The 27,439-nt window shown below is 41.7% G+C and overlaps 1 protein-coding gene across 1 annotated transcript in view; it reads right to left on the reverse strand.

Annotated features, from left to right (window-relative positions):
* Nucleotides 1–27,439, reverse strand: part of arid1b (AT rich interactive domain 1B (SWI1-like)) — a 457,745-nt gene that overhangs the window by 31,945 nt on the left and 398,361 nt on the right. Inside the window, 7 exon segments of the mRNA XM_055639980.1 lie at nucleotides 1,473–1,623; nucleotides 5,177–5,349; nucleotides 9,208–9,340; nucleotides 17,090–17,177; nucleotides 17,179–17,295; nucleotides 18,374–18,580; nucleotides 22,867–22,979. Coding sequence (XP_055495955.1) covers nucleotides 1,473–1,623; nucleotides 5,177–5,349; nucleotides 9,208–9,340; nucleotides 17,090–17,177; nucleotides 17,179–17,295; nucleotides 18,374–18,580; nucleotides 22,867–22,979 — 982 coding nt within the window.

Below are 27,439 nucleotides of genomic sequence, written 5' to 3' on the forward strand. Positions count from 1 at the left end.
CACCGTAGGTATGGTATTGGCCAGGTGATTAGCGGTACCTGGTTTCCTCCAGATGTGACGCTTGGCATTCAGGCTAATGAGTTCAATCTTGGCTTCATCAGACCCGAGAATCTTGTTTCTCATGGTCTGAGAGTCCTTTAGGTGCCTTCTGACAAACTCCAAGTGGGCCATCATGTGCCTTTTACTGAGGAGTGGCTTCCGTCTGGCCACTCTACCATAAAGGCCTGATTGGTGAAGTGCTGCAGATGTAGTTGTCCGTCTGGAAGGTTCTCCCATCGCCACAGAGGAACTCTGGAGCTCTGTTAGAGTGACCATCGGGTTCTTGGTCACCTCCCTGACCAAGGCCCTTCTCCCCCGATTACTCAGTTTGGCCGGGCAGCCATCTCTATGAAGAGTCCTGGTGGTTCCAAAGTTCTTCCATTTATGAATGACTGAGGCCACTGTGCTCTTCGGGACCTGCAATGCTGCAGAAATTTTTTTACACCCTTCCCCAGATCTGTGTCTCGACACAATCCTGTCTCGTAGATCTACGGACAATTCCTTCGTCTTCATGGGTTGGTTTTTGCTCTGACATGCACTGTCAACTGTGGGACCTTATATAGACAGGTGTGTGCCTTTCCAAATCATGTCCAATCAATTTAATTTACCACTGGTGGACTCCAATCAAGTTGTAGAAACATCTCAAGGATAATCCATGGAAACCGGATGAACCGAAGCTCAATTTTGAATGTTGTAGCAAAGGGTCTGAATACTTATGTAAATGTGATATTTCAGTTATTTCTTTTTAATTACTTTGCAAAAAATTGTAGACACCTGTTTTTGCTTCTTCATTCCAGGGTATTGTGTGTAGATTGATGATAGAAAAAAAAGAATTTAATCCATTTTAAAATAAGGCTGTAACGTAACAAAATGTGGAAAAAGTGAAGGGGTCTGAATACTTTCTGAAACTTAAAACCCCTCCCCAACATTTTGATGTTAGAAACACGAAAGGAGTTGATCATCTGGCCCTTTATACACATCATTCAGTAATGATCACATCACAACTCCAGGACTGCACCCTGACAATCACCTTTAGAGATAGATCAGCCATGATTGAATAGAGTAAACTTGATGGGCTGAATGGCCTAATTCTGCTCCTATCACATATGACCGTATGACTATATACAATGATAAAAGCATACTCGATTATAACAGACAATCAGCAATAATGAGGGTCCATTGTAATGAGGGTTTACAGTACTAACATCTGACCAACTGGTGGCATTGGTGGTAGGAGCACAAGAAATGCAGCCATTCAAGTTCCATTTGTCCATTGTCAGGACATCTGCATCCTGAGATGGAATTAAAATGATGTGTTAACAGAATGCTACCTCGAGGAACAAAAATAAAAGTGACCTGTTCCACACTCAACTCAATAAATGAAAACATTGTGATTTTTAATGTTAAAAAATCCATTGCAACGTCTTATTTACCTCCTGTCGTAGCCAGATCCATAAGCATACTGTTGTCGCTGGCCCATACTCATGTTGCCCATTGCTCCTGATGGTGAACGGTTGTACAGATCCTGCATCCCACTGTTAGGCATTACTCCAGGAGGCATAAAAGGGTCATTACATCCAGGCACTATGGTGAAATAAGTCACGTTATTTTAAAAATAGAGTTCATGTGGGAAAATACAAAATTGAATACAGCACTACCAATGACAGTAATGAAATCTTTCTTCATATTTCTCTCTGTACAACTCAGGTTTTAGATTTGAGACAGACAGAGAAGTTACCTCGTAAATCCTATAATGATGGGATTACTAAAACAACTTTAATATACGTCATTGTGATCTTGACATCAACTCACATACTACTTCATCAGATAGCCCAGGTAAAAGTAATGATGCATTTAATTTGTGCAAAATTGCAAATTATGCAAGCACTGATGCAGTAAGATGAGGTACAGTACAGTGCCTTCAATGGAAGTCCAAGGACAGAGTAACAGATGTACTCATGAAAATGCCTCCGATCAAAGAGCCACTGCAAAAACAAACAGCTCACCTATATAATGGACTTACGCACATCATTGTCATCTATGCCCTTCCTGAAGCTGGAATTTAGAATTTTATTAAATGACAATGCAATGTAATGTTTTAAAACTATTTCAGAAACGTAATTACATTAAACTCATGTGTATGAGAAATCTAGGGATTTGCAATCAGATATATTTTGTGGAACTGATATATAATTGTGTCTACGTTATGGAAGCATGGCATTTATGTTATTGAACTAGAAATCCAGTGCCTGGACTTATGGCCCAGAGCCATTAGTTCAACACCGATCCTGATCATAGCAAGACAATTTAAATTGTTCCAGATATATTTAGTTTAGTTTAGAGACACAGCACGGAAACAGGCCCTTCAGCCCACCGGGTCCGCACCCTGACACTAGCCTACACACACTAAGGACAATTTACGTTTATACCAAGCCAATTAACCTCCAAAACCTGTACGTCTTTGGAGTGTGGGAGGAAACTGAAGATCTCGGAGAAAACCCACGCAGGTCACGGGGAGAACATCCAAACTCCGTGCAGACAAGCACCCCCAGTCAGGATTGAACCCGAGTCTCTGGCGCTGTAAGTTAGTGGCTCTTCTGCTGCGCCACCATAGTTTAATTAATAAATCACTATGCCCGTCATGTGCATTTAAATTGCTAATCAGGATACCGTTCATTTAGGTTGAAGAAGATGGTGGATTTGTTAGATTTCTTTAGCTAGTTTATGATAATATTGGACTATTCTGATCATACTTCAGATGAATGGTATAGATATATTTTAAAAAAAACAACCATCCACATCCCAACACATGCTACAAGGCATGTTCCTATATCCCTACAGCACCAAATGTCCAACGTTACATAAGTAGACTACATGAAATAGTGTGAAGACTGTGTTAAAGACTGATTCAAGGAAATGGTGCACAGTTGGAGATTTAAAAAACGTTAGATTAATTATTCACAAGTCCGGAGACTGGGCAAATCTCAGTTAAATTATACCTTCCCCCCGTAAACCATTTTTATCAAGAAATTCAAATAATAAATGCAAGGTGGATCGCGATTCAGATGGCTTGGTCTCTGGAACTCTTAAAGTCAGAGCAGTATTATGCAAAACCAGAAGACGATGTCAAATGAAACTGGCATGTAATTAAGTTGGAGAATAACCAATGGCGGAGAAAGGAAATCTGAATGTAATTAATGACTTTTTGGTTTTAATTAAGCTCACGCTTTGAATGTACAATGGAACAAGAAACAAGCATGCAGCCAGCAGATTATATTTGGCTGGTAACGAAGAGGTGAATAGTTGTCTCCAAGAAGAAGAATATTATCAACTTCACAAAGTATTCACCCTGGATTCTTCTTCGAATCTCTCGCACATTTAAACAATAAGATCAAGACGTTGAATAAATGCATCATCAATTGTTCACCAATCACTGTAGACTTTGCATGCATATACTCCAGCGTAATCAGGATTACTTTGCACTAACAAAAGCAGAAGCAATTTAAATGTGGCCAACCATTCAATGTAAGCACTTATCAAACTGAATCAAACACAAGGCATTATTCACCTCGTGGACATTTGACTGAATGTACAAAAAGGACAAACTTTCTAAGTTGGTGAAACTGGCTTTATTGATAAGATGGCTGCACACCCTGCCATACAGAATAGGAGATCCCACAATTGATTCTTAACCTGGGTTGATGGCCGATAAGTGCCATGAAATGAGGCAATAGAAAATGATACGATGAGCTAGGATAAAGGGAAGAAATCAGCTCTGAGTTGATTTATAATGTGCTGGAATGACTAAGTACATGACAGGATTTATTTGTGATGTCCCACACATGCATAAAGCATAAACATGCAATATATGTCACTATCTGCTTGAAGTGAATGCGCAATGTGGAATATCTGTAATGGTTGGTCACATTACCATAAGGTTTTAGTGCTCATTTCACCTTCTGTCAGCACGCACGATAGAAAAAATATCAGAAGGCACCTCCTCATATCACAAAATTGAGAGATGTGGATGGTAAGGACAGCTCTTTCACGACAATCCCATGCTGGTATCGTATGATTGTTTCACAAAGCCAGGCAACATCTTTCAAAATTAAGTAACAGAGTTTAAATGCTTAAAGGAATTTCCAAATAAGGTAACATATCTTAGATTTTGATGTGTAGGAAGGAACTGCAGATGCTGGTTTAAACCGAAGATGGAAACAAAAAGCTGGAGTAACTCAGCGGGTCAGACAACATATCTGGAGAAAAGGAATAAGCGACGTTTCGGACTTCAGTCTGAAGAAGGGTCTCGACTTGAAACGTCACTGATTTCTTTTCGCCAGAGATGCTGTCTGACCTGCTGAGTTACTCCAGCTTTTTGTGTCTATCTTAGATTTTGATGTTCAATTCTGATGGGATTTAACTGCAGTTTCTTAAATAGATTCTATGTTCATGTTTTATAAATATATATGTACATTCCTAGTTTTCAGCTGGTCAGAGTAAGATAAATATATTTCTGGTGTGCCGCAAGATTTCCCTAATCATAATGTATTCAATTGAAATATATTCATTTCGATATATTTAGGTTGTTCATTCAATCCTTTCTGCATATTTTTATGTAATATGTAGGAAGGAACTGTAGATGCTGGTTTAAACCAAAGATAGATACAAAAAGCTGGAGTAACTCAGCGGGCAAGCAGCATCTCTGGAGAAAAGGAATAGGTGACGTTTCGGGTCGAAACCCTTCTTCAGACTGAGAGTCAGGGGAAAGGGTAACGAGAGATATAGACTATGATATAGAGAGATGTAGACTAATGAATGAAAGATATGCAAAAAGGCAACAATGTTAACGGAAACGGGCCATTGTTAGTTGTGGGCTGGGTGAAAACAAGTTACCGACAATGAGACTCAACAAGACGACTGGTTCGACGACTGTGGTGGGGGAGGGATGCAGAGAGAAGGGATGCAGGAAAACAGTCTGGAGAAGGGCCTCGACCTGAAACGTCACCTATTCCTTTTCTCCACCCGCTGAGTTACTCCAGCTTTCAATGTCTATCTTCTTATGTAATAGCTGCCATAGTGCTATTTCCCGTCTTGACTGGAGTTTTAAAGTTGGAGAATTAAAAGAAGTATTTTCTACCTTTCCTCATACCACCAAAGGGATCCTTATTGGGTTCATATGACATTCGATTCATCATTTCAGGCATATTCATGCCTGGTTGGTATGGTGTATTCGGTGTCATGGAGCCCCATTTCTGAAATGCTGGGTCACTAACATCCGAGAAGGGATCCTGCACGCTGATTGCATTATTCCTGTTCAGGTTAAAAATAGAGACACTGATGCTCAGAAACTGATAGAGAGCAATAAATTCAAAAAACAAATTAAATTAGAATAGAAACTGTTTCTATGGTCAATATTATCACATAAAGCTACGACTGTACTTTATTTTGCAGCCCACCGCATGAAGGATGCAATGATCGTTGATGAGGTGGACCAGAGATTTACCAGACTGAGATGGCGACCAGTGGGGTTATGTTATAATGGCCCTGTCCCACGGTACGAGTTCATTCCAAGAGCTCTCCGGAGTCGAACTCGCAGATTTACGGTAATGGCCGCTCGTCGGTACTCGGGGCTCTCGTGGACATTTTTCAACATGTTGAAAAATCTTCACGAGTCTTCCCGAGCTTACCTGCCGTTAGCGAGTCTTCCCGAATACCTGCCGTTAGCGTTACGAGCTGCTAAGAGACGTCCCCGAGCTTCGACGTACCCGCTACGTTCATTCTCCGTGCTTACCACGAGTTTGATTTTTTTTAAACTCGGGAGAGCTCTTGGAATGAACTCGTACCGTGGGACAGGGCTATTAGGAGGCATTTCATATTTTCTTCTGGGTAGAAGATTGAAAGACAGTGTACTTTGTGCTAAAAGCTGGTCAAAAGAATTTATATGCTACCGGAGATAAAGAAACTATTTCAGTTCCAGAGCAAATGATTATGACTTTAAAATTGCAGGTAGTTTGTTCAATAACAATTTCAGTTTGTGCATCTTTGCACCAAGATTAGTAGTGGAAGTCTGGAATTATGTACGCAGAATTCACTGAGGTTAATTGAACACTTCTAAACAGTTAGGGTTGTGTTAGGCAAGAGTATTATGGAATTCACACACAGATAAACATGGTTAAGATACAAATCAGCCAAAATCTAATTAAATTGTGAAATAAGCTCAAAGGGCTGGATGACAAACTGCTGTACCTATTTTTCCAATGTTCTAACAGTGAATGAAAAATCAGTCCTTCGCTTCAGGATGTTGAACTCCTCATATCTTCAGTAGGCTCTCAAATATTAGCTGATGGTACCTGCTGCTCAAGTTTAATTTGTTAATTTATATCGCTTTTGGCAATTTATATTAAATCACCAGTGGGAGAGTCACATGGTTAATGTCTCTCCTAGCTTGATTGGCACGAAACAGAGATGGCAATGTGTAAAACTGCTGAACTCTAGTTTTCCTGCTAATGTTTTGTGTTGTCCATTACTCAACACCCCTGAATGAGAGGGAGTACAGCACTCTGGATACTTGAGCCATTCAGTTGACTCAATCCATACAAGTAGCATCATAATAAAAGGAAAAAAATTGCAACATGTTGCATCTTTGCCAGTGATTCACTGAACATTGCCATCATTGTTGTACTGGGTAATGTCTTGAACTGACCTGACCTAATATTAGGCCTATTGCCACTTGAAGCTTGTTAGCATCAGTTAATAATGCCATGAGCAATTAAATAATTATGACAGTCTTACTTCTAAATGAAGAGAGACTGCTGTGAGCTTAATTTACTTCCATGTATAAAGGGATCCGGTGATCCCAAACAATAAGAGGGTAAAAAATAACTGAACCAACAATAATGTTCAAATTAGTACCATGAGAGCAACACGTTACAGAACGTAATGGTAGCATTTTAAAGGGAGCTGGCTGTGGATGTTAATTGGTCATGACATGCTCACGTTTGTCTTGGACCACTACTCATCATTATATTAAGGAACTATTTCCCAAATAAGATGCATGTATGTTAAAACTTGCTTTGATTTAATGTGTGTGTTATATTTGCCAAGCTGTCTTGCAGCCATTAGTGAAGCAGCCATCTTAATCCTCAACGTGCTGAATAACCTTTACACATTTTATAGACAGGTGTGTAACTTTTTTTTTAAATAACCTTCATAATTTTATTTTCTGTAGTCCAATATTTAGGCTTAGATAATTCCAGAAATGAATGCATTACACGTAATCTTTGGCATGCCAGGTTTTCTTCATATATTGCTCAATTCTTGTATATAGTGGTAATGAAGGTGAATGCTCTGCCTTCATGGGTCGGGGTAATAAGTATAAGAGTTAGGAAGTCATGATGCAGCTTTACTGGACTTCGGTTAGGCCGGATTTGGAATATTGTGGGCAGTTTTGGTCGCACCAATCGTGGAATGTAGTGGAGGCTTCGAAATGGATGCAGAGGAGGTTTACCAGAAATCTCCCTGGATTCGGGGTATTAATTATAAGATCAGGTTGGACTAATTTGGATTGTTTTCTCCGGTGTGTCGGAGGCTGAGGGGCAGGATACACACACACCTGATGGAAGTATATAAAATCTTTTATCTATACTATACTTTTATATGGTAGACATTCAGAACCTTTTTCCCAGGATGGAAAGTTAAAAGGGGCAAAGTTTAGAGATGTGAGGGGAATTTATTTTACACAGAGAGTGGTGTGTACGTACAACGTGTTGCCAGGGGTGGTGGTGGAGGTAGATACGATATTGGCGTTGAAGAGGCTTTTAGATGGGCACATGGATGTGCAGGAAATGGAGGGTTATGGATCATGGGCAGGCAGATGAAATCACTTTATTTTGGCATCATGTTCGGCACCATAATTGTGTGCCAAAGGGCATGGTCCTGTGCTGTATGCCTCTATGTGCTATGCAATATTAATTACAGTATGATAAATTGACATTGTCAATTTAAATAATAAATATCCACACAACAATCTGTAATGAAAAATTAACAAGCGGCACTAGCAGTCAGATCATTTGTAATATATAGATTGTTTATGGAATAAATCATGTAGGATTAATCTTTAAACATCTCCAGATTCAGGGCACTCAAGCTTTCATATTTTGCCATGTAAGCAATATTTCATTTTAAAATATAATTACCGTTCTTTATTCTCTTCTCTCTCTTTATATCCCTCTTTTTTCAAACTGACATGATGACACAGCAACAAAACTGGATGTGTGCAACAATAAGTCTTCATGATATCCCTTTTCTAAGTTCAAGAAGGAACTGCAGATGCTGGAAAAATCGAAGGTGGAGAATCTCAGCGGGTGCGGCAGCATCTGTGGAGCGAAGGAAATAGGCAACGTTTCGGGACGAAACGTTGCCTATTTCCTTCGCTCCACAGATGCTGCCGCACCCGCTGAGTTTCTCCAGCACTTTTGTCTACCTTCCCTTTTTTAAGTGACAACTTGAAGTGACAAAGTCCATGTTAGTGCATTTGTAATTCAGATTCAGATTCAATTTTAATTGTCATTGTACAGTACAGAGACAACGAAATGCATTGGGATTATTGCAATTGGGATTATGAATCCTTAAAGCACAGAAAAGAGCATTTGGCCAATTTAGTTGGTACAGCTAATTTCACTCTCCTGCTCTATCCTCTCAATTCCAGTTCTTTTGAAAAAGATTTTCTGACGGGTTCCAGAACCCTTTCAGGCTGAGCAAGGTTGATCGCAACAACCTGTGAAGCTATACATTTTCATTATTGACTCACTCCAGAATCTAAGTCTTAGATTTTGCACTAAGGCTCTTTTCAGCCCTTTATACTCCAATGAAGAGAATCCTTTGTACTACAAGCCTAACTATTATTGCCAACCCTGATGCCACCCCAGTGAATCTCCTTTGTACTTTCGCCATTCTAACAACAACTTTTAATTGTTTGCCCACTTCCAAGTAAACCTTACTGCAAGAAATAATATGACATTAACACTGTAAATTGGTGGTGCAGCCTATCTGCGACATTCGAAAGATCCGCACAGCGCTTATACCAACCTTTCTATCTTGACAAGAGTAATCAATTTCTCAACAAGCAATGACAATTCAGAAACATGTTCACGGTTTGTTTTATAATACCTGTTCCCTTGCATGGGCGTCATGTGTCCATGAGGCGTTGATACAGGTGTTGGTGGTTTCAAATCCCCACTTTCGCCCATCGGGCTGTTTGTGGACTGAGGTGTCTGTGGTCCTTGTAAGGAACCTGAACCTGCTATAAAATGAAAGATTGGTTATCTTTTATTATGTATTGCATATTATTTTATTAACTGTTTCGTGGGGTGATTTATTTCACCCAAACACTGCATGTCTGAAGGAGGGTCTTGTCACGAGACATCACCTATCCATGTTCTCCAGAGATGCTGTCCGACCTGCTGAGTTACTCCAGCACTTTGTGTCCTTCAATGCATGTGAAGCTCTGTCAAATAACTCTGCTGCCTCACGATTGAAAATGTTGATATTACAGATGCCATAATAAATTAAAAAAAAACAAATTCCCCGTCACATTCAAATTCATCACAGGGCGGCACTGTGGTGCAGCGGTAGAGTTGCTGCTTTACAGCGCCAGAGACCCGGGCTCGATCTTGACCACGGGTGCCGTCTGTATGGAGTTTGTACGTTCTCCCCGTGACTGCGTGAATTTTCTCTAGGTTCTCTGGTTTTCTCTCACATTCCAAAGACGTGCAGGTTTATAGGTTAAAGGCTTCTGCAAATTGTCGGCGTGAACTCGGTGGCCCGAAGAGACGATACCCACACTGCATCTCTGAACTAAACTAAACTAAATTAGATCATTCATTGCTGAGGATACATTGAACAAAGCTGAGAAATAGTTGCACCTCGGGAGAAGCAGTGTGCTACTGACAGGAACTTCCAGATGTCTGAATTTACCACTGTACAAGTGTATTCCAAAGCTGTCAGCTTCACAGCATGTTAACAGTGAACCCTGACAGTTTGGTCTTTGTGAAATCAATTGGCCTCTTTGGCAGGACAACATCGAGACGTACAAAAAAAAGATTATTATGGAACACGTGTCCTTTTCAGGATAGATGTGTATAAATTTCTATGGGTTATCGATTGGGGACGATCAGCCATGATCACAATGAATGGCGGTGTTGGCTCGAAAGGCCGAATGGCCTCCTCCTGCACCTATTTTCCATGCTTCTAATTCATTTGAAGGGAACTGCTGCATTTAAGTGACTGCCTCATATTTTGATCAAGAGTTTGATTCTTTATAGGGAGATAGGAGGAAGCTGTGAGCAAATATTGGGATATTTACTGTCTCAAAAGTACAGAATAAAGGGCCTGTCCCACTTGGGCTGTTTGGAGCGCGTGACGTCATTTGAAGATGGGCACAAAATGCAGGAGTAACTCAGCGGGACCGGCAGCATCTCAGTCAGAAGAAGGGTCTCGACCTGAAACGTCACCCATTGCTTCTCTCCAGAGATGCTGCCGGTCCCGCTCAGTTACTCCAGCATTTTGTGTCTATCTCCACTCGCCTTGGCCCCGCTCTGGGAGTAGGAGTGGGGGCGGATCTGGACCGCTAATGGCCGTGAGTCCCAGGCCGAGCTCGGCGATCGTTTGCCTGCTTCTGCTGCTGTTGAAAGTGAGGCGTTCCGCCGCGGCAGGTTCTTGGGCCTGTCCCACTTTGGCCGTCAGTTACGCGACAGGCCGGTGGCGCGCGAAGATTTTGTACAGGACGAAGTCCACACTCCTCCACGCCACTCCACACTTCTCCACACCACTCCATGCGCCCGTCCCCCCGCTACCCACGCGCTAGCAGGTCGCGTAAATGGCGTGCGAAGGACAGCTAAGTGGAACAGGCCCTTAAAGCCATCAACAAATTATTTACTATCTAACACTGCAAGAAGCAACATCAACAGCACAAACACACGCTGTTGTTCAATAACTCAGAATTATGACCAGTATACACCACAATAAAGTAAAACTTAAAAAAACATGTAAAGCATTCTGAAACAAAGGTATGGAGAGATAATGTCTATGGAAATTCCTGCAGAGATTGTTATATAGTAGATATATGATATAGTAGATATATGAGGAAGCACAATGGATGCAGGGCACTAGTATCATCATTTACATCATGACCTCTGTGTATTATGATGTGTGGCTCACATTCAACATTTAAATATGGAAGAAAATATGCGTTCTCAGCCTCCTTCTTTGCTCCTTGTGCATCCACCACTGTGCAGCCTTGTGCAAATCAAATTTAATTTATAAATTTGCAGAGGACACCACCGTTCTGGGCCGGATATCAAATAATGAAGAGACGGAGTACAGGAAGGTGATTGAAAACCTTGTGTCGAGACAACAACCTTTCTCTCAATGTCAGCAAGACAAAGGATCGACGTCAGGAAGTGAAGCATACACCTACCCTGTACACTCACCACGGCTTGCATTGACGGTGCTGAAGTAAAGATGGTTGAAAGCTTCAAACTCCTAAGAGTGAATATCACCAACAACTTCTTCTGGACCAGCCTTATTGAAGCAGTGGCCAAGAAAACACACCAACACCACCACTTCCTAAAGGGCCTGTCCCACTTGGGCTCATGGTGCGCATTACACGCGCATGGTGCGTGGTGACGTAGGCAGTGACGCACGGTCACGCGCGGCGTCCCAGGATTTTGGGATATACAAAATCTACTCATGCCATCTCCGTGACACGCAAATGACGCCCAAGTGGGACAGTCCCTTTACAAGGCTTAGGAAGTTTGGCATGTCCCCAACAACTCTCACCAACTTGTACAGATGTGCTGTAGAAAGCATTTGATTGGAATGCATCACAGCATGGTTTGGGAACAGCTCCATCCAAGACCACAAGAAATTGCAGAGAATTGTGAACGCAGCCCAGACCATCACGCAAACCAATCTCCTTTCCATTTATACCCCAGCAAGGCCAGCAGTCAAATCGAGAACCAGTCGCACCCTGACCACTACCACTTCTCCCCTCTCTCCTATCGGTATAGAAGTGTGAAAACGCACACCTCCAGATTCAGGGACAGTTTTACATTGTGAAGGGCTTGATTGTAATCATGCGTTGTCTTTCTGCTGACTGGATAGCACGCAACAATGGCTTTGCACTGTACCTCGGCACACGTGACTATTGCACGCACTGTACCTCGGTACACGTGACAATAAACTAAACTTAACAAAGGGGAAAAGCCAAGAGAAATAAACAAGTTAAATGTCATCCATCTGATTGTTGGGGAATGATAAGAAAATTCTAACAAATAATCCATAAAATACTGATCTGGATTGATCAATCAGCAAGTGTTAATTTGCTATAGTAAAAAAAATGTAAATCATCTCCCTTGTTAGTTTGGGCTGCAGTAATTTACTAGGAGTTCTGTTCACTCAAAGAAATTCCGTATTGCATGCCAATATTTTTTTCTTCTGAACATGTGAAATCAGACCATGAAGCCATTCCTTGTAAAGTGCTGACAAAACGCATGGATTTCACTACCTTTTGCCAGAAGTTGCAAAGTATTCTCCAAAGTAAACAATCAAAGTTTACTGGAGGTTAAGCATGCACACATACTTAAGTCTATAACTGCCAGATATCATGCTGGGAAGATATTTTACTCAGCATGAACCCAGTCCCTTCTATTAGGAGCAGAATGTCATGGTTAATCTGCACTGATCAGAGGTCATCTGGAGGCGTTCTGTTTATATTCAAGGATGTTCCATTAAACCGAATGCGGCCCGTAACCCAAAATCATCCGGCCCGCAGGTGTATTATTTTTCCCGTTCTTATCCCGTCATCTCCAGGCCCGAGAGCGCGGTGCCCAGGCACGGTGACACAAGGACTGCGCTGGCGGCCACAATGGCGGAGCCTCGCCGAGCTGCCAAGTAGCGCCGAGCTGCCGACTAGCAGCATGTGGGAAACTGTGTGCCATTGTCAGCATGAAAACGTTAAACCAGCCATTCAGCTCATTTTTGACCTGCATCACATTGCTAGGTCATTAACTCCACGAGGGGCACCTTGTCTCAGAATGCAAATAATTTGCCATTTTAAATTGCAGAGCTGCCGAGCAGCAGCGAGCTCTGTCTGTACCGCATACTGCGCAGAGCCACCGGCACGGACCGCACCTTCTGTGTCTGGGCTTCACTGTCGGGATCGGGGTTGTCAATAAGCCGGGGATGAGTGAGTGTGAGTATATGAGCCACCGCCATCCCGCTCACAGTGGTAGATGTGGGACCGCCATCCGCTCAGACATGCGTCCTGCCCCTATGCAGAACAAGGTTGTCGGCCCCCGCATTCAATTGTTCCTGCCTGAAGATTTCCCAATCTCAACACATGACCACCTGTCAGCAACCACCCAGCAGTTTTAGACCATTCAGCCCATCATTCAATGATGGGTGAAGACGGGCTTGTCCCAGCAGCTTACTCCTAGTCTTCGAAGGTAGGAGGCGTGGCGATCTCAGGCCTCTTCCTGCAGTTGACCCTTGCGTGTGTGTGTGTGTGTGTGTGTGTGTGTGTGCGTGTGTGCGTGTGCGCGTGTGCGTGTGTGTGTGTATATGTGTGTGTGTGTGTGTCACAGTCCCTCGTTGTTTGTGGGCAGGAAGAGGTTCCAGCTACTCAGTCATAGCCGTGGTTTCCAGCAGTCGAGTCTTGTGCTTGTGGTCTCAGGTCTGTCCCAGTCGCTCAGCCTTCCTCAAACCTGCGACAGGGGGACACACCCAAGAAGGAGGCATCCCACGTTGTCTCCTTTCGTCACTCTCTTCTTTCTTCCTTCTTCTTTCATCTTCTTTCTCCCCTGCGTCTTCTGTCATCCTCTCCCAGCCTCTCCCTCTGGCTGGAATGCCTAGGTTTTATAGGGAGTACGCTGACAAGATTCAAATGGCCAACCAATAGCAGCTAATTGGACTCCAGGCCTGTTCGTTAGCTAAAGAGATCTGAGCAACATCCAAGAAGGGCACTGTCACACGTAGCAGAAACTGGTGTCAACAGAAGCAAATTCCAAAACGTGCCATGTATGTGTAAGGCATTCTTGAAAGTCATGGTTCTGATTTTAGACTTTGTGAGGCTTAAGGAGCCTTGAGGCATCAACTCTGCTATCTGTGCTGCTGTGCCTCTGTAGTCATTTCCATCCATTGACTTGTTTTGGATTACAATTCTTGTAAATATTGCTACCTTCACCATCACTGAGCCCTGCAAACCACCTGACAAACAGGAAGGAGCATTTCTGTAGTGGTGCCACTACTTCCTGCCTTCACAAAATAGTTTAGTTTAGAGATACCAGCGCGGAAAAAGGACCTTTGGCCCGCCGAGTCCGAGCTGACCAGCGATCCCTGCACACTAACACTAATTAGGAGACACACTAGGGACAAATTACATTTACCAAGCCAATTAACCTACAAACCTGTACGTCTTTGGAGTGAGGGAGGAAACCGTGAATCTCGGAGAAAACCCACGTGGGTCACGGGGAGAACGAACAAACTGCGTACAGACAGCACCCAAAGTTAGGATCGAACCCTGGCCCCTGGTTCTGTAAGGCAGCAACTCTACTGCTGCACCACCGTGCCGCCCCTATATAGTCTACACTTACTGTTCTCCTGCAATCAATGGCTGTGGAGTAGCCAGTTTCCGCATTCAAATCCCTGGAAAATTCTACAATTTTCCAGTCACTTCCCAGTGTTTCCTTTTTCAGAGAAAAGCAGCTGAGCCTGATTGTTACTCAAGCATCCATTCCGTAAGTTCTTATTCTATTGCAATACTGCTGGGTGTTAATTGCAACATCCAGCAATCTCAAAACTTAGTTATGGCACTTTGATTTGGGACTCCAAGCTGTGTATGCAGATACACAATGGTTTTGCTGATGGTGCTGTTTGTGGGAGACCATTACTCACAAATTTGAATGTCCATTGTACAAGTAACGGAGAAAGGTTGAGGAGGGCAAGGCTGTAGTCGTGGCCTACATGGACTTCAGTAAGGACGATGAAAAAGTTCTGCATGGTCAACTGCTCTGCAATGTTAGATCGCATGAGAACCAGGGAGAACTAGCTCCAAACTTGTCTTTCACTTTTTCACACGAAGGGTGGTGGGTGTATGGAACGAGTTGCCAGAGGAGGTAATTGATGGAGGTTTAAGAAACAGTTAGACAGGTACATGGATTGGACAGGTTTGGAGGGATATGGGCCAAATTGGGGCAGGTGGGACTAATGTAGCTGGGATATGTGGGCCGGTGTGGACAGGTTGGGCCGAAGGGCCTGTTTCCTCACTGAATCACTCTATGACAAAGTTAAACAACAAGAACATAGAATAGTACAGCACAGGAACAGGTATATGTATGTCCATGTGCCAATGTATAAGCAACTTAAAATGCTATGATCGTATCCGCCATCTCTCCTGCAATGGGGCAATCACAACTGCATGCAATACTCCAAATGTAGCCTAACCAAGGTCCTCTAAAGCTGCAACATGACTCTTATACTCAATGCTCTGACCAATGAAGGCAAGCATACCATATGCCCTCTTTGGCATTCTATCGACGTGTTTGCGATAGACTCCAAGATCCCTCTGTATATCAATCCATTTCATGGTGTTGTCATAAACTCTATATTTTCTCCTTATATTGGACTGCCATAAATTGCAACACTTGCTCACACAAAGTATTGATATAACTTACAGGTATTTTGAACCATTTTGGACTTCTAGGCCTTTGGTTGTGCCAATCTGGAGTATTTTGTACAGTTCAAGTTGCCCTATTGCAGGATGTGGAAGCTTTGGAGAGGGTGCGGAAGAGGTTTACCAGAATACTGCCTGGATCAGAGGGTCTTAGCTATAGGGAGAGGTTGAATAGACATGGATTGTTTTTGCTGTGGCATCAGAGGCTGAGGGCAAACTCGATAGAAGTGTATACAATTATAGGAGGCATAGGTAGGGGAGACAGTCAGAACCTTTTTTGCATAGAAGGCATAGCTTTAAGGTGAGAGAGGTAACATTTAAAGGAGACATGTGGAGAAAGTTTTTTACACACAGAGAGTGATGGACTGGAACCTGTTACCAGGGGCGGTGGTGGAAGCAGACATGATAGTGGCATTTAAGAGGCATTTGGATAGGGATATGGATCACCTGCAGGCAGAGGAGATTAATTTAACTTGGCAACATGCTTGGCATGGACACTGTGGGCCAAAGGGCCTATTCCTGTGCTGTGCTGTTCAATGTTTTATATATTGAAAGATATGTAAGAAAAATTGCACATCATTAAAGGGGGTCAAATATTAATGCTTATTCAATCCAATATTTTCCAACTGCAAAGTGCGTTTTTGTTGAAAAGATGCTCCAACACCTTGAGATTCATAACACGGGAAGAATTCACGACTTGTCGCTTGTGTGTTATTCGTTTTCTGTCTCTTAAGTATTAGAAAAACATATCACTGAATGAAGAACCACTTGAAAATGCATAAAATGTCAGCAATTTGTTTTCTTTGCATTCCTCACAATGAACACAAATTCCATGTGTTCTCAAACGTGGCCAAATGCAACAAGTTGTCAGCTTTGTATTCATATTACAGAGAGACAAGTTCCATATTCATCATTCCACCCAGTTTCCACTCAGATAACCTTTACATGGAGCCAAAACAGCCTGGCCCCTGCACCTGTAATTCAGCACATGAAACAGCAACTTGATTCCAATCACTTTTGTACGTTAACCATCATTTCATCATAGTCTTCTGACATGCTGTTTCTATTAAAGCCACAAAACACACCATCAAAAATAACACCCTAGTGCGTGATGATGCAAATGTTTAAGGGACTGTATTTTTAAAATATTACCTGTTTGGAGCTCAGGAAGGTGTACACATTTTCCCATAAAGTGGTGTCATTAATCGGATAAGTAACAGTTACTTAAAAGACTTTTATCCCCTTGGTTAGAATATTTCTAAGATGACAAAATAGAAATAGTTCAGCTTAAGCAGAGCCCGATCCGAGTTTTGTACTTACCAGGAGAAGGGGGTTGTATTTTAGGCTGCTTTTTAGATTCAGCAGAACTAAATATTTCAGGAGGGGGCTCCTCTCCACGTTCAATCTTTACATTCAAAGGCAAACAGGTATTGAATGTACTGCTTTTTAAGGGAGCTTGCTGCACTGCTTGATGTACCCACGCTCAGGGCTGTTGCCAGTTCACGCCATTTTTTGTTTTTGTTAACCTGGAGAGATAATATAAAAATGCAAACCTGTCAAATAATACATTGAAGATAAGTTTGAAATTGCAATATTCAACTGATGGGTTTTGTGTTTTTGAACTTTTGACCAGCTATTTTGAACTTTTGAGGATCCAAAGAAACATTGTGACAATAAACTAGGTTGGGGTGGGGCTGAGAGGAATTGGGGAAAAGGAAAAAAGAGAGAACATCAAGCTTAAAAGTCCAGACCTGAAAATGTGCAAATTGCAGCTGCCAAAATGTTGACGCATGAAAGGGGTTGATCCTGTTTGAATAATCTCGTGAAATTAGGTTGAACAAGGGATTCTGCATAAACTTTGGTGGTGTGTTAGGGTGGTGTAAAAAACGCAAGGTGTAGGGAGAAACAGTGGTGCAGCGGTAACTTTAAATCTACTAAAAATGCTCTCTAAATCACATTGCTTTAGATCCTATTAAAGTTTGTCCACACATTCACAAAATCGATGTCAAGGTGAGTTGGGTGGCACGGTGGTACAGCGGTAGAGTCGATGCCTTACAGTGAATGCAGCGCCCGGAGAACCGGGTTCGATCCCGACTACGGGTGCTGTCTGTACGGAGTTTGCACGTTCTCCCCGTGACCTGCGTGGGTTTTCTCCGAGATCTTCGGTTTCCCCCCACACTCCAAAGACGTACAGGTATGTAGGTTAATTGGCTTGGTAAATGGAAAAATTGTCCATTATGGGTGTAGGATAGTGTTAATATGTGGGGATCGCTGGTCGGCGCGGGCTGAAGGGCCTGTTTCCGCGCTGTATCTCTAAACTAAACTAAAGAATGCTTGCTCATGACGTCATGGCAATAAACTACAGATAACCCTTCTACGGATACAGTGACACCAAGCCCATATATAAACACCGGGGAAGTTTTTCAGCAGAGTGTCCAGGCCCCAAACATTTTCAGCTACTTCATCGAGTTCTTTCCTGTCTCTACTAGGTTAACTTTTACCAATATGCAATGCAGAGTTCATTTTTAGTCACAACAATGTCCAAACATCAACTAAACCCTGCCCAATAAATAACTCAGAGCAAACGTATTTCTCAGCACCCACCTGTGCCAGACCGCCAATTTCTTTAACACAAATGTAAAGTCGATAAAGATCTAAAGGCTTCTTGCCCACGGCAGGTAAACTGGCCACTGGAGTCCCTCTCTCCTCCATGAAGGATAAATAACGGTCTATCCACATTTTACGCTCCTGTTCGCTACCAAGTTCGTACAGCTTGGTTATTTTCTCACCGGTTGTAGAAGAGTTTGATTTCTGGAACGAGCAGGCACAACAAAGCAGAAATATCAAGTATCTTTTTTGTTCTTATTGCAAAAGAAGTTTAATCCTTGACAAGAATAAAGGTATGAAGGCTACTAGTTCCGGCAGTCACTTAGCAAACAGTTCATTGATATTTTTCCAATCTAATGCTTTGTGCTTATAGATTTCATCAATATAACCTGGATTCGATCAATGTCGGAGGTTGAACAAAAAAACTTGCACTATTTGGCCCTTGCAAAGATTAATGTTTTACCATCGACTTCAATCTATCGCCATTCATCATCCTGTAACAAACAGTCACAGTTAATTTAGTTACAAGTATAATCACTTCTCCAACTTCAGATCAAACAGAAAATCTGCCACGTTATTTTATTATTACTTTTTTGGAGAACTGAGCTGCTGGCATTATTAAGGTGAATGCACTGGTTTTTATGGTAGGCATGCACAAAGGCCACTTGGTTAAAAAAAACAAGGTATCGCAATGAATTCAGACAAAAATCATGTGATGCAGCGGTACCGTAAAGATTACTGATTTCAGGTCAGGTCGTAGATAGATTTACATCTCCGAATAAAGATTTGAAAATTTCTTTTTTAAGGGACTTTCTCTCCTATTTCTACTTTCTACTCTTTCTTTTCTTATATACACACTTCACCTTTTTCTATTTTCTATTATCTATTTTTCCTCTTTTTCTTCTCTCTATTTTTCTTTTTTTTTTCCTGTCTTTCTTACTTCCTTTTCAAAAACATAAAACTAGAGGTTGTACATAGAATGTATTACGTTATGATATAGTTGGCACCTAAAATTAGGTACCACTGTATTGTTTTGTATTGTATTAACTTCTAATAAAATAATAAAAAATTAAAAAATATTAAAAAAAATTAAAAAATGGATGTCGATAAACAAAAAGTGACGACATTTTTTTTATTTTTTAAAATAATGAAACATTACTGTGTTAATCTCCGATGTTGGTTCTCAATTGGTAACTAGTGGATGAAGAGAGATACCACAATAGCTTCTTTAACTGTAGAACAAATTAAAGCTGCACAAAGAATGAATGGTTTACATTTATGATTCATGTTACTGTTACCTGCTCAGGATATATATTGAAGTGTGACATAATAATGATGTTTAAACCATTTTTACTGTTTTGCGGTGAGCTGCACCACTAAAAACATTAATTTTATAACTATCCAAGAATCAAACTATAGATTAATGGCAGTTGTGTATTTTTGGGATATCACTATTATTGTCCACAGAATATATCACACATTTTAAATACCTAAAATTAAAACCATTGTTATGAAAACACAATATAATAACATAATCATATTATATTAATCATAAACATATCATGAATAACTTATTAATCAGCACAATCTCTGCACTTTAAAGATGTATATAATAACTGTTGTGATCCATTTTAAATGTTTTCAAACTGTGATAATGTAATACTGAGGTCTTTGAAGCTGAACTAAATCTTTCATTCCTGGAACCACCAACTCCTCCACAAATTCAACTTTACTGGTTGTACCTCATCAGGGAGTTGTTCTATAAATGAGGCTCTCTAGGTGAGCCGAAATGAGAGGAACAATCAGGTTTGTAGAAGACCCTGTGGGGAAGATTAAATCACGTCACCACACATTTTTCAGAGGGTAACATTGTGTGCAGCACCAACTTGTGAAATGGCCTTGTCCAATTGTGGTACACAAAATACTGCCGAAGATTGGTATAATTTAGTATCAGACTGAAAAGTAGCTGTACCTAATGGCCCACTGGACCTCTAAGGAAAAAATAATACGCTAGGGACAGCCAAAGGCATTCAATAAGATTCCACAAATGAGGCTGTTAACAAAAGTGGAATGGGGGCAACAATTGAGAAACAGGAGACAGAACAAAATGTACACATTCAACATGTTAGAATATAAAGAAAGAATATAAAGAATGACATCTTCCAGGTACCTCTCTTGGGATTTCACCTTTCATTATACAGTAAACTCGTTATTACAAACCTCTTTATTATGGATTTTAGTTATAGTGGATTGTCTCTTTAAAACACAGACTGCTATTTACACTGTGGAGGCTACTGAAATTGGCAAGGCATTAAAATTGGCAAGGCATTGAAATTGGCAAGGCATTGAAATTACCAAGGCATTGAAATTACCAAGGCATTGAAATTACCAAGGCATTGAAACTAACAATCGCTTTGATCGACACTTAACTCTATTAAACAGCTTTTAGTATTTTAGGTTGCAGTAATAGAAATACATTTTTAGCTGTTAAAAAGAACTTGGTATTTGAAATCAACTCGTCGTTTCACAGAGTGAACACTGGTGGTTGAAGCAAATGCCTTACTCGGTTATAGCGGACAATCAGCATTGACGGACACCATTCTCCCCCGGTCCATTATAATGAGGGGTTACTGTATTTCATTAATGATCTGAGTGAAGAAAGGAAGAACCATGTATCCAGTATTTCTAATGAAGGCCAAGTGAAATCGATAATTCAGAAGGGAGCAGACAATTGTAACAGATGGGAGATGTTGAATAGGTGGGCAAATCTGTACCATTTAACTTTGGGACTGAAGAAAGATGGATCAGATTTGTTCCTAAACTGTAAGAGCAATAGACATGATTGAACAGAGAGATTTAGGTGCCCCAAGTACTGACACCATAAAACCTTGCTGGGTTGGTAGAAAATTACTTTAGGGTCGAAAGGAATGTTGGCCTTTGCCTTCAGCAGGCTGACAGATAAAAGAGGTGAAAGGAATATTATAACTGTTCAGGGCTCTGCAGAATTCTTGGGCTGCGTGGCCTCAGCTGTCAGTTCTGGCTACTGTAACAGGGAGAATTTACAGGCCTTGAGAGAGGCCTTACATAATTCATCAGTAAAGTCATGTTGAACCTGCCTGACCCATTGACTTCCTCAGCACTTTGTTTTAACGGCCTGTCCCACTTGGCTGTCTTTCGTGCGCCACTTGCGCGATCTGCTAGCGTGTGGGTAGCGCGGGGACGGGCGCATGGAGTGGTGTGGAGGAGTGTGGAGTGACGTGGAGGAGTGCGGACTTCGTCCTGCACAAAATCGTCGCGTGCCACCGGCCTGTCACGTAACTGACGGCCAAAGTGGGACAGGCCCAAGACCCTGGCGTGGTGCAATGTCTCACCTCCATCAGCAGCAGAAGCAGGCAAACGATCGCCGAGCTCGGCCTGGGGCTCACGGCCATTTCAGATCCGGATCCGCCCCCGCTCCTACTCCCAGAGCGGGGCCAAGACAATTGGGGATAGACACAAAATGCTGGAGTAACTTCGCGGGACCACCAGCATCTCTGGACCGCTGAGTTACTCCTGCATTTTAGGTCCATCTTCAAATGACATCATGCGCTGCAGATGTTTGTGCGGGCGCATGATGGCACGCGCAACTCTCGCTGGACCGTCGCACCTCAAGGCGGCGAAGAGGTCGTGTAATTAGCGTGCCAAGGACACATAAGTGGGACAGGGGCTTTAAATTATGAAAATGGGCTAACAATTATTTGGGTCGTGGTAAACGATTATCCTTGATAAAGGGAGGATGACACTGGTGTTATCGGGACTTTGGTTAGTTTTGATAAAATTACTGACTGTGATACCATTTCCCACAGTAAAATATCATTGCGAATGTTGCAAAACGTGGAAGTGCAATAAACACAGAGAAAGGAAGAGATGGATGTGGAAACAAGGAACTGCAGCTGCTGGTTTATAACAAAGAAAGACAAAAAAAGTGCTGGGGTAACTCAGCGGGTCAAGCAGCATCCCTGGAGAAAAAGGATGGGTGACATTTTGAGTCGGGACCCTTCTTCTGAAGAAAGGAGCCAACCCAAAACATCACCCACCCTTTTTCTCCAGAGGTGGTAGATGTTGCACATTCAGAGAGTAGCTGATATGAGATGCTTAGCACAAGAGATATCCTCACCAAGGCAGATGTTTACCCACTTTTATTTAAAAAAAGGCGGGAAAGCAAACTATTAAGTGTGTCTCTGCTGCTGCTGCGCCTGCACAGAAAGCCATAACTGGAGGAGAAACAGCTGGAGTTCATAAAAACAGGTAAGATTCGCTTTACCCCCCTATGCCAGATTTGCCACTACCTTTAGTGACTTTAGAACTAGTAACTTTCTCACCTTCACAGGATGAGGGGAGAACACACACAAGAGGATATGCAGAAAATAGAAAAGACCGGCTGAAAACCAAATATTGGAATGTAGTAGACTTGTCCGGCTAAACCATCACCAGCCGCGCTAAAGAAATACCTTAGACTTGGTCTCGGTTATAGGGAAGCCTTCTTCTTTGATATCCATTTTCTGAAGTACCTGCAGTTTGGAATCGCCCTGAGTCATCATGTCTGCTCCGAGATTCATTGAAACTATTGGCAAAAACAGAATTTGGGCAATTTAAATTAATATCTAACTTTCATTCAGCCTTAATGCTGGGAACTAATAAACCATAGTTCCATTTCACATATATCAACATAAGCCTTTTAGAGTGTAGTAAAGCATGGAAATATACATGGGAAAGTAACAAAGGTGGCAGAGAGGTCTTATTGTTTTGTGATCAAACTTCTCATCTTGAAATCCTATTTAAGACGAGTCACTCATTTTGAAAATCCATATGTACATTATAGCTGTTTTCCTAAACAATTAGTTTTTTCATGTTTAGTCTTCCCTCACAATTTAATAGGACCAAAACAACCAAAATAAAATTATTGAGAGGTTGATTTAAATTTATTTTAAAAATGCCAATATATTAAAAATATTGTTACTGAAATTCTAGATATTTGCCATTTTCTTACAAACAGTCTAAACATACTGATGTAATCTTTCCACTAGCACCCCCATGCTGGTTGTTGGACTTAAATAAAAATTGAACTTCCTTCTGGTAGTTATATAAAGTAAACAAACTATGATTCATATTTTCAGACTATTCAGGATCAGTTCCCGTGGATTGGAGGGCGGCTAATGTTATCCCACTTTTTAAGAAAGGAGGGAGAGAGAAAACAGGGAATTATAGACCAGTTAGCCTGACATCAGTGGTGGGGAAGATGCTGGAGTCAATTATAAAAGGTGAAATAGTGCCACATTTGGATAGCAGTAACAGGATCGGTCTGAGTCAGCATGGATTTACGAAGGGCAGAGCATGCTTGACTAATCTTCTGGAATATTTTGAGGATGTAACTAGGAAAATGGACAAGGGAGAGCCAGTGGATGTAGTGTACCTGGACTTTCAGAAAGGTTTGATAAGGTCCCACATAGGAGATTATTGGGCAAAATTAGAGCACATGGTATTGGGGGTAGAAAATTGGTTGGCAGACAGGAAAGAAGAGTTGGGATTAACGGGTCCCTTTCAGAATGGCAGGCAGTGACTAGTGGCGTACCGCAAGGCTCAGTGGTGGGACCGCACCTATTTACAATATATATTAATGATTTGGATGAAGGGATTAAATGTAACATTAGCATTTTTGCAGATGACACAAAGCTGGGTGGCAGTGTGAACTGTGAGGAGGATGCTACAAGGATGCAGGGTGACTTGGACAGGTTGGGCGAGTGGACAGGTGGTGGCAAGAACAGGAAGGCAGATAATTATCTAAATGGTGTCAAGATAGGAAAAAGGGAAGTACAACGAGATCTGGGGGGTCCTTGTTCATTAGTCACTGAAAGTAAGCATGCTGGCAGTGAAGAAAGCTAATGGCATGTTGGCCTTCATAACAAGAGGAGTTAAGTATTGGAGCAAATAGGTCATTCTGAAGTTGTACAGGTCCCTGGTGAGACCACACCTGAAGTATTGTGTGCAGTTTTGGTCTCCAAATTTGAAGAAGGACATTTTTGCTATTGAGGGAGTGCAGCGTAGGTTCACGAGATTAATTCCCGGGATGGAGGGACTGTCATATGCTGAAAGAATGGAGTGACTAGGCTTGTATACACTGGAATTTAGGATGAGAGGCATCTTATTGAAACATATGATTATTAAGGGATTGGACACGCTACAGGCAGGAAACATGTTCCCGATGTTGGGGGAGTCCAGAACCACGGGCCACAGTTTAAGAATAAGGGGTTGGCCATTTAGAACGGAGGTGAGGAAAAACTTTTTCACCCAGAGAATTGTGAATCTGTGGAATTCTCTCCTCAGAAGGCAGTGGAGGTAAATTCTCTGGATGATTTCAAGAGAGAGGTGGATAGAGCTCTTAAAGATCGCGTAGTCAAGGGATATGGGGAGAAGGCAGGAACGGGTACTGATTATGGATGATCAGCCATGATCACAGTGAATGGTGGTGCTGGCTCGAAGGGCCGAATGGCCTACTCCTGCACCTATTGTCTATTGTTCTCATACTATTGTATGACAAACTGCAATCCTGATCCAGCAGTTATTACGATGGTGCATAAATAGAGTTTACAGTCTAGTTTATTTTCACATGTCCCATGGACTATGTGTTTTAAAAAACATTTTTTATGCCGGTGGGTATTAATCCAGACCAATACATATAAATCTGGTTAATAGCTTAATTTTCATTTAACTTACAAAAACATTTAACTTCTTCAATACACATGGCAGGATATACAACAAATTAACTCTGACAAATCAGCTTTCATTACTCAAATATTCCACTGTGTAAATTCAAAGAGACCAGAAGATGATAACATGTTATTTAACTATACAGAGTCTCATGACTATGCTTTGACTAAGTGCTTCCAATCAAAATTCAGCAAGGCACCCAGCTCTTTCAGAGTTCAGAAGATCATTCAGCCAAGTCCACATTTGGGAAGGATTAATTACACATCTTGTGTACAGAATTACTGAAACGCAAAATCTTACAGCATGTAGCCAGTCAACAGGCCTTTTGTGTTATGTTGACAACTTGTTTAGTCCCACACTCCAGCATCATGCCCATAATACTGCAGGTTCATCATTACTAAATACATGCAAGTGGTTTTATTATAATGTGATAGTTGTGCCTGTGTTATAAAAAATCATCTTGTGTCAAGGGAGGAAAAAAGGTTAGGGCCGAGAGAATTGCAGTCTTGCAATGACAACGTTTTTTTTCTTGCAGGATATTCCAAATTAAAAGTATTTTCGATGGCAATAAGTTTAGTTTAGTTACTGCAAGCTCAAATTACTAAAAGCCCTGTCCCACGGTACGAGTTCATTCCAAGACCTCTCCCGAGTTTGCCCTGATTCGAACTCGGAGATTTACGGTAATGGCCACTAGTCGGTACTCGGGGCTCTCGTGGACATTTTTCAACATGTTGAAAAATCTTCACGAGTCTTCCCGTGCTTACCTGCCGTTAGCGAGTCTTCTCGAGTACCTGCCGTTAGCGCTAAGAGACGTACCCGCTATGTTCATTCTCCGTGCTTACCACGAGTTTGATTTTTTTTTAAACTCGGGAGTGCTCTTGGAATGAACTCGGACCGTGGGACAGGGCTATAAGGACATTATGTTATATTGTATAATATAGTATAGTTCCATGAGCTAATAGAAGCGAGTGCTTGGGTAGGAAGGAACGGCAGATGCTGGTTTACACCGAAGATAGACGCAAAATGCTGGAATAACTCAGGCAGCATCTCTGGAAAGAAGGAATGGGTGACGTTTCGGGTCGAACCCCTCTTCAGACTGGAAGCGATTGCTTGTTAATTTCATTGGCCACTTTGCTGTACAGGTAGCAGCATCTGTGTCAATGAAGCAGCAGAGACAATGGTGTCTACTACAGGGAAATTAGATGGAACTGGTTCTTATCTTCTATGTAGCTGAAGTCGAAGATGGCTCTGTTTTCTGGTTGTCAATTTCCATAGTAACTTTTAAGTGGTTCTATAATTCCCAAATGAAATTGCATTGTAACAAATTCAGCCCGAGAGTTCCCCAATTTATCACTCGCGTTGTATCCAATTTGTGTCATAGACACACACGTAATAGAAAAGCTACCTGCATGCATATCCACTTTAAGATTATTTGTGGAATTATTCTTCACCAGCTCTTCAGGTATGGTGTCTCAGCAGTTGGTTTAAAACAAACGTTAATTAAATTGAGTCCACTTAGCACATATTTTTATGGGTAAGTTAGTCATAAAATTATTTTTTTCCCCACGTTAGATTCAATTGAGTTTATTTGTCATATGCCCTGGATATCCTCTGGAAGAATTCAATTCTTAGTTCCACTTTAGACGCAAGAACAAAAAAAATGTACAATTATCAGTTATTTTAATGTGGTCAAGGAAAGAGCGTTCACGTCGCGGCCCTGTTTCCACCAATCTTTCACCTCCACGCACAAGAAGCGACAGAGACAGACACCATTGTATGCACTGACTAAACTTTGTGCCTTCCACCACAGATGAATGCTGTGGCGGATGTTTGTGTTAAATTTGTATTGTGTGTTCTTTTCTATTGTACCCCTGCTGGCAAATTCATTTCACTGCACTTTATTGTGAACGTGACGAATAAATCTGACTACTACTCACTACTGAGATGCCGAGAAGTGTGTTCTGCTCTGGCTGAACAACTTCTAATCTTGTGCGCGGACCACGACAATGCACAAAAAAAAAACAAAGTACATGGAAGAACTACATTTGTGCAAAGACTGGATGCTGAGGTAGGGTTATGATTAGGATCTGCAGGGTAGTTTAGGAGCCTGATGGTTGAACTTGCAGGTTACAGTTCTCAGTCTCCTGTACCACCACCTTGATAGCAGCGGGAATGTGGTTTAGAATTTTGATGATAATAGCTTCCCTTTTCGTGGCAGCGCTGCTGTAGATCACTTAGATAGTTGGGAAGTCAGTAACCGTGATGGACTGTGCAATGTACACCACTTTCTGCCATCTCCTTCAAATTTCTGAACCA

This window comes from Leucoraja erinacea, chromosome 8 (genome assembly GCF_028641065.1).
Source record: "Leucoraja erinacea ecotype New England chromosome 8, Leri_hhj_1, whole genome shotgun sequence".
NCBI classification, from domain to species: Eukaryota; Metazoa; Chordata; class Chondrichthyes; order Rajiformes; family Rajidae; genus Leucoraja; species Leucoraja erinaceus.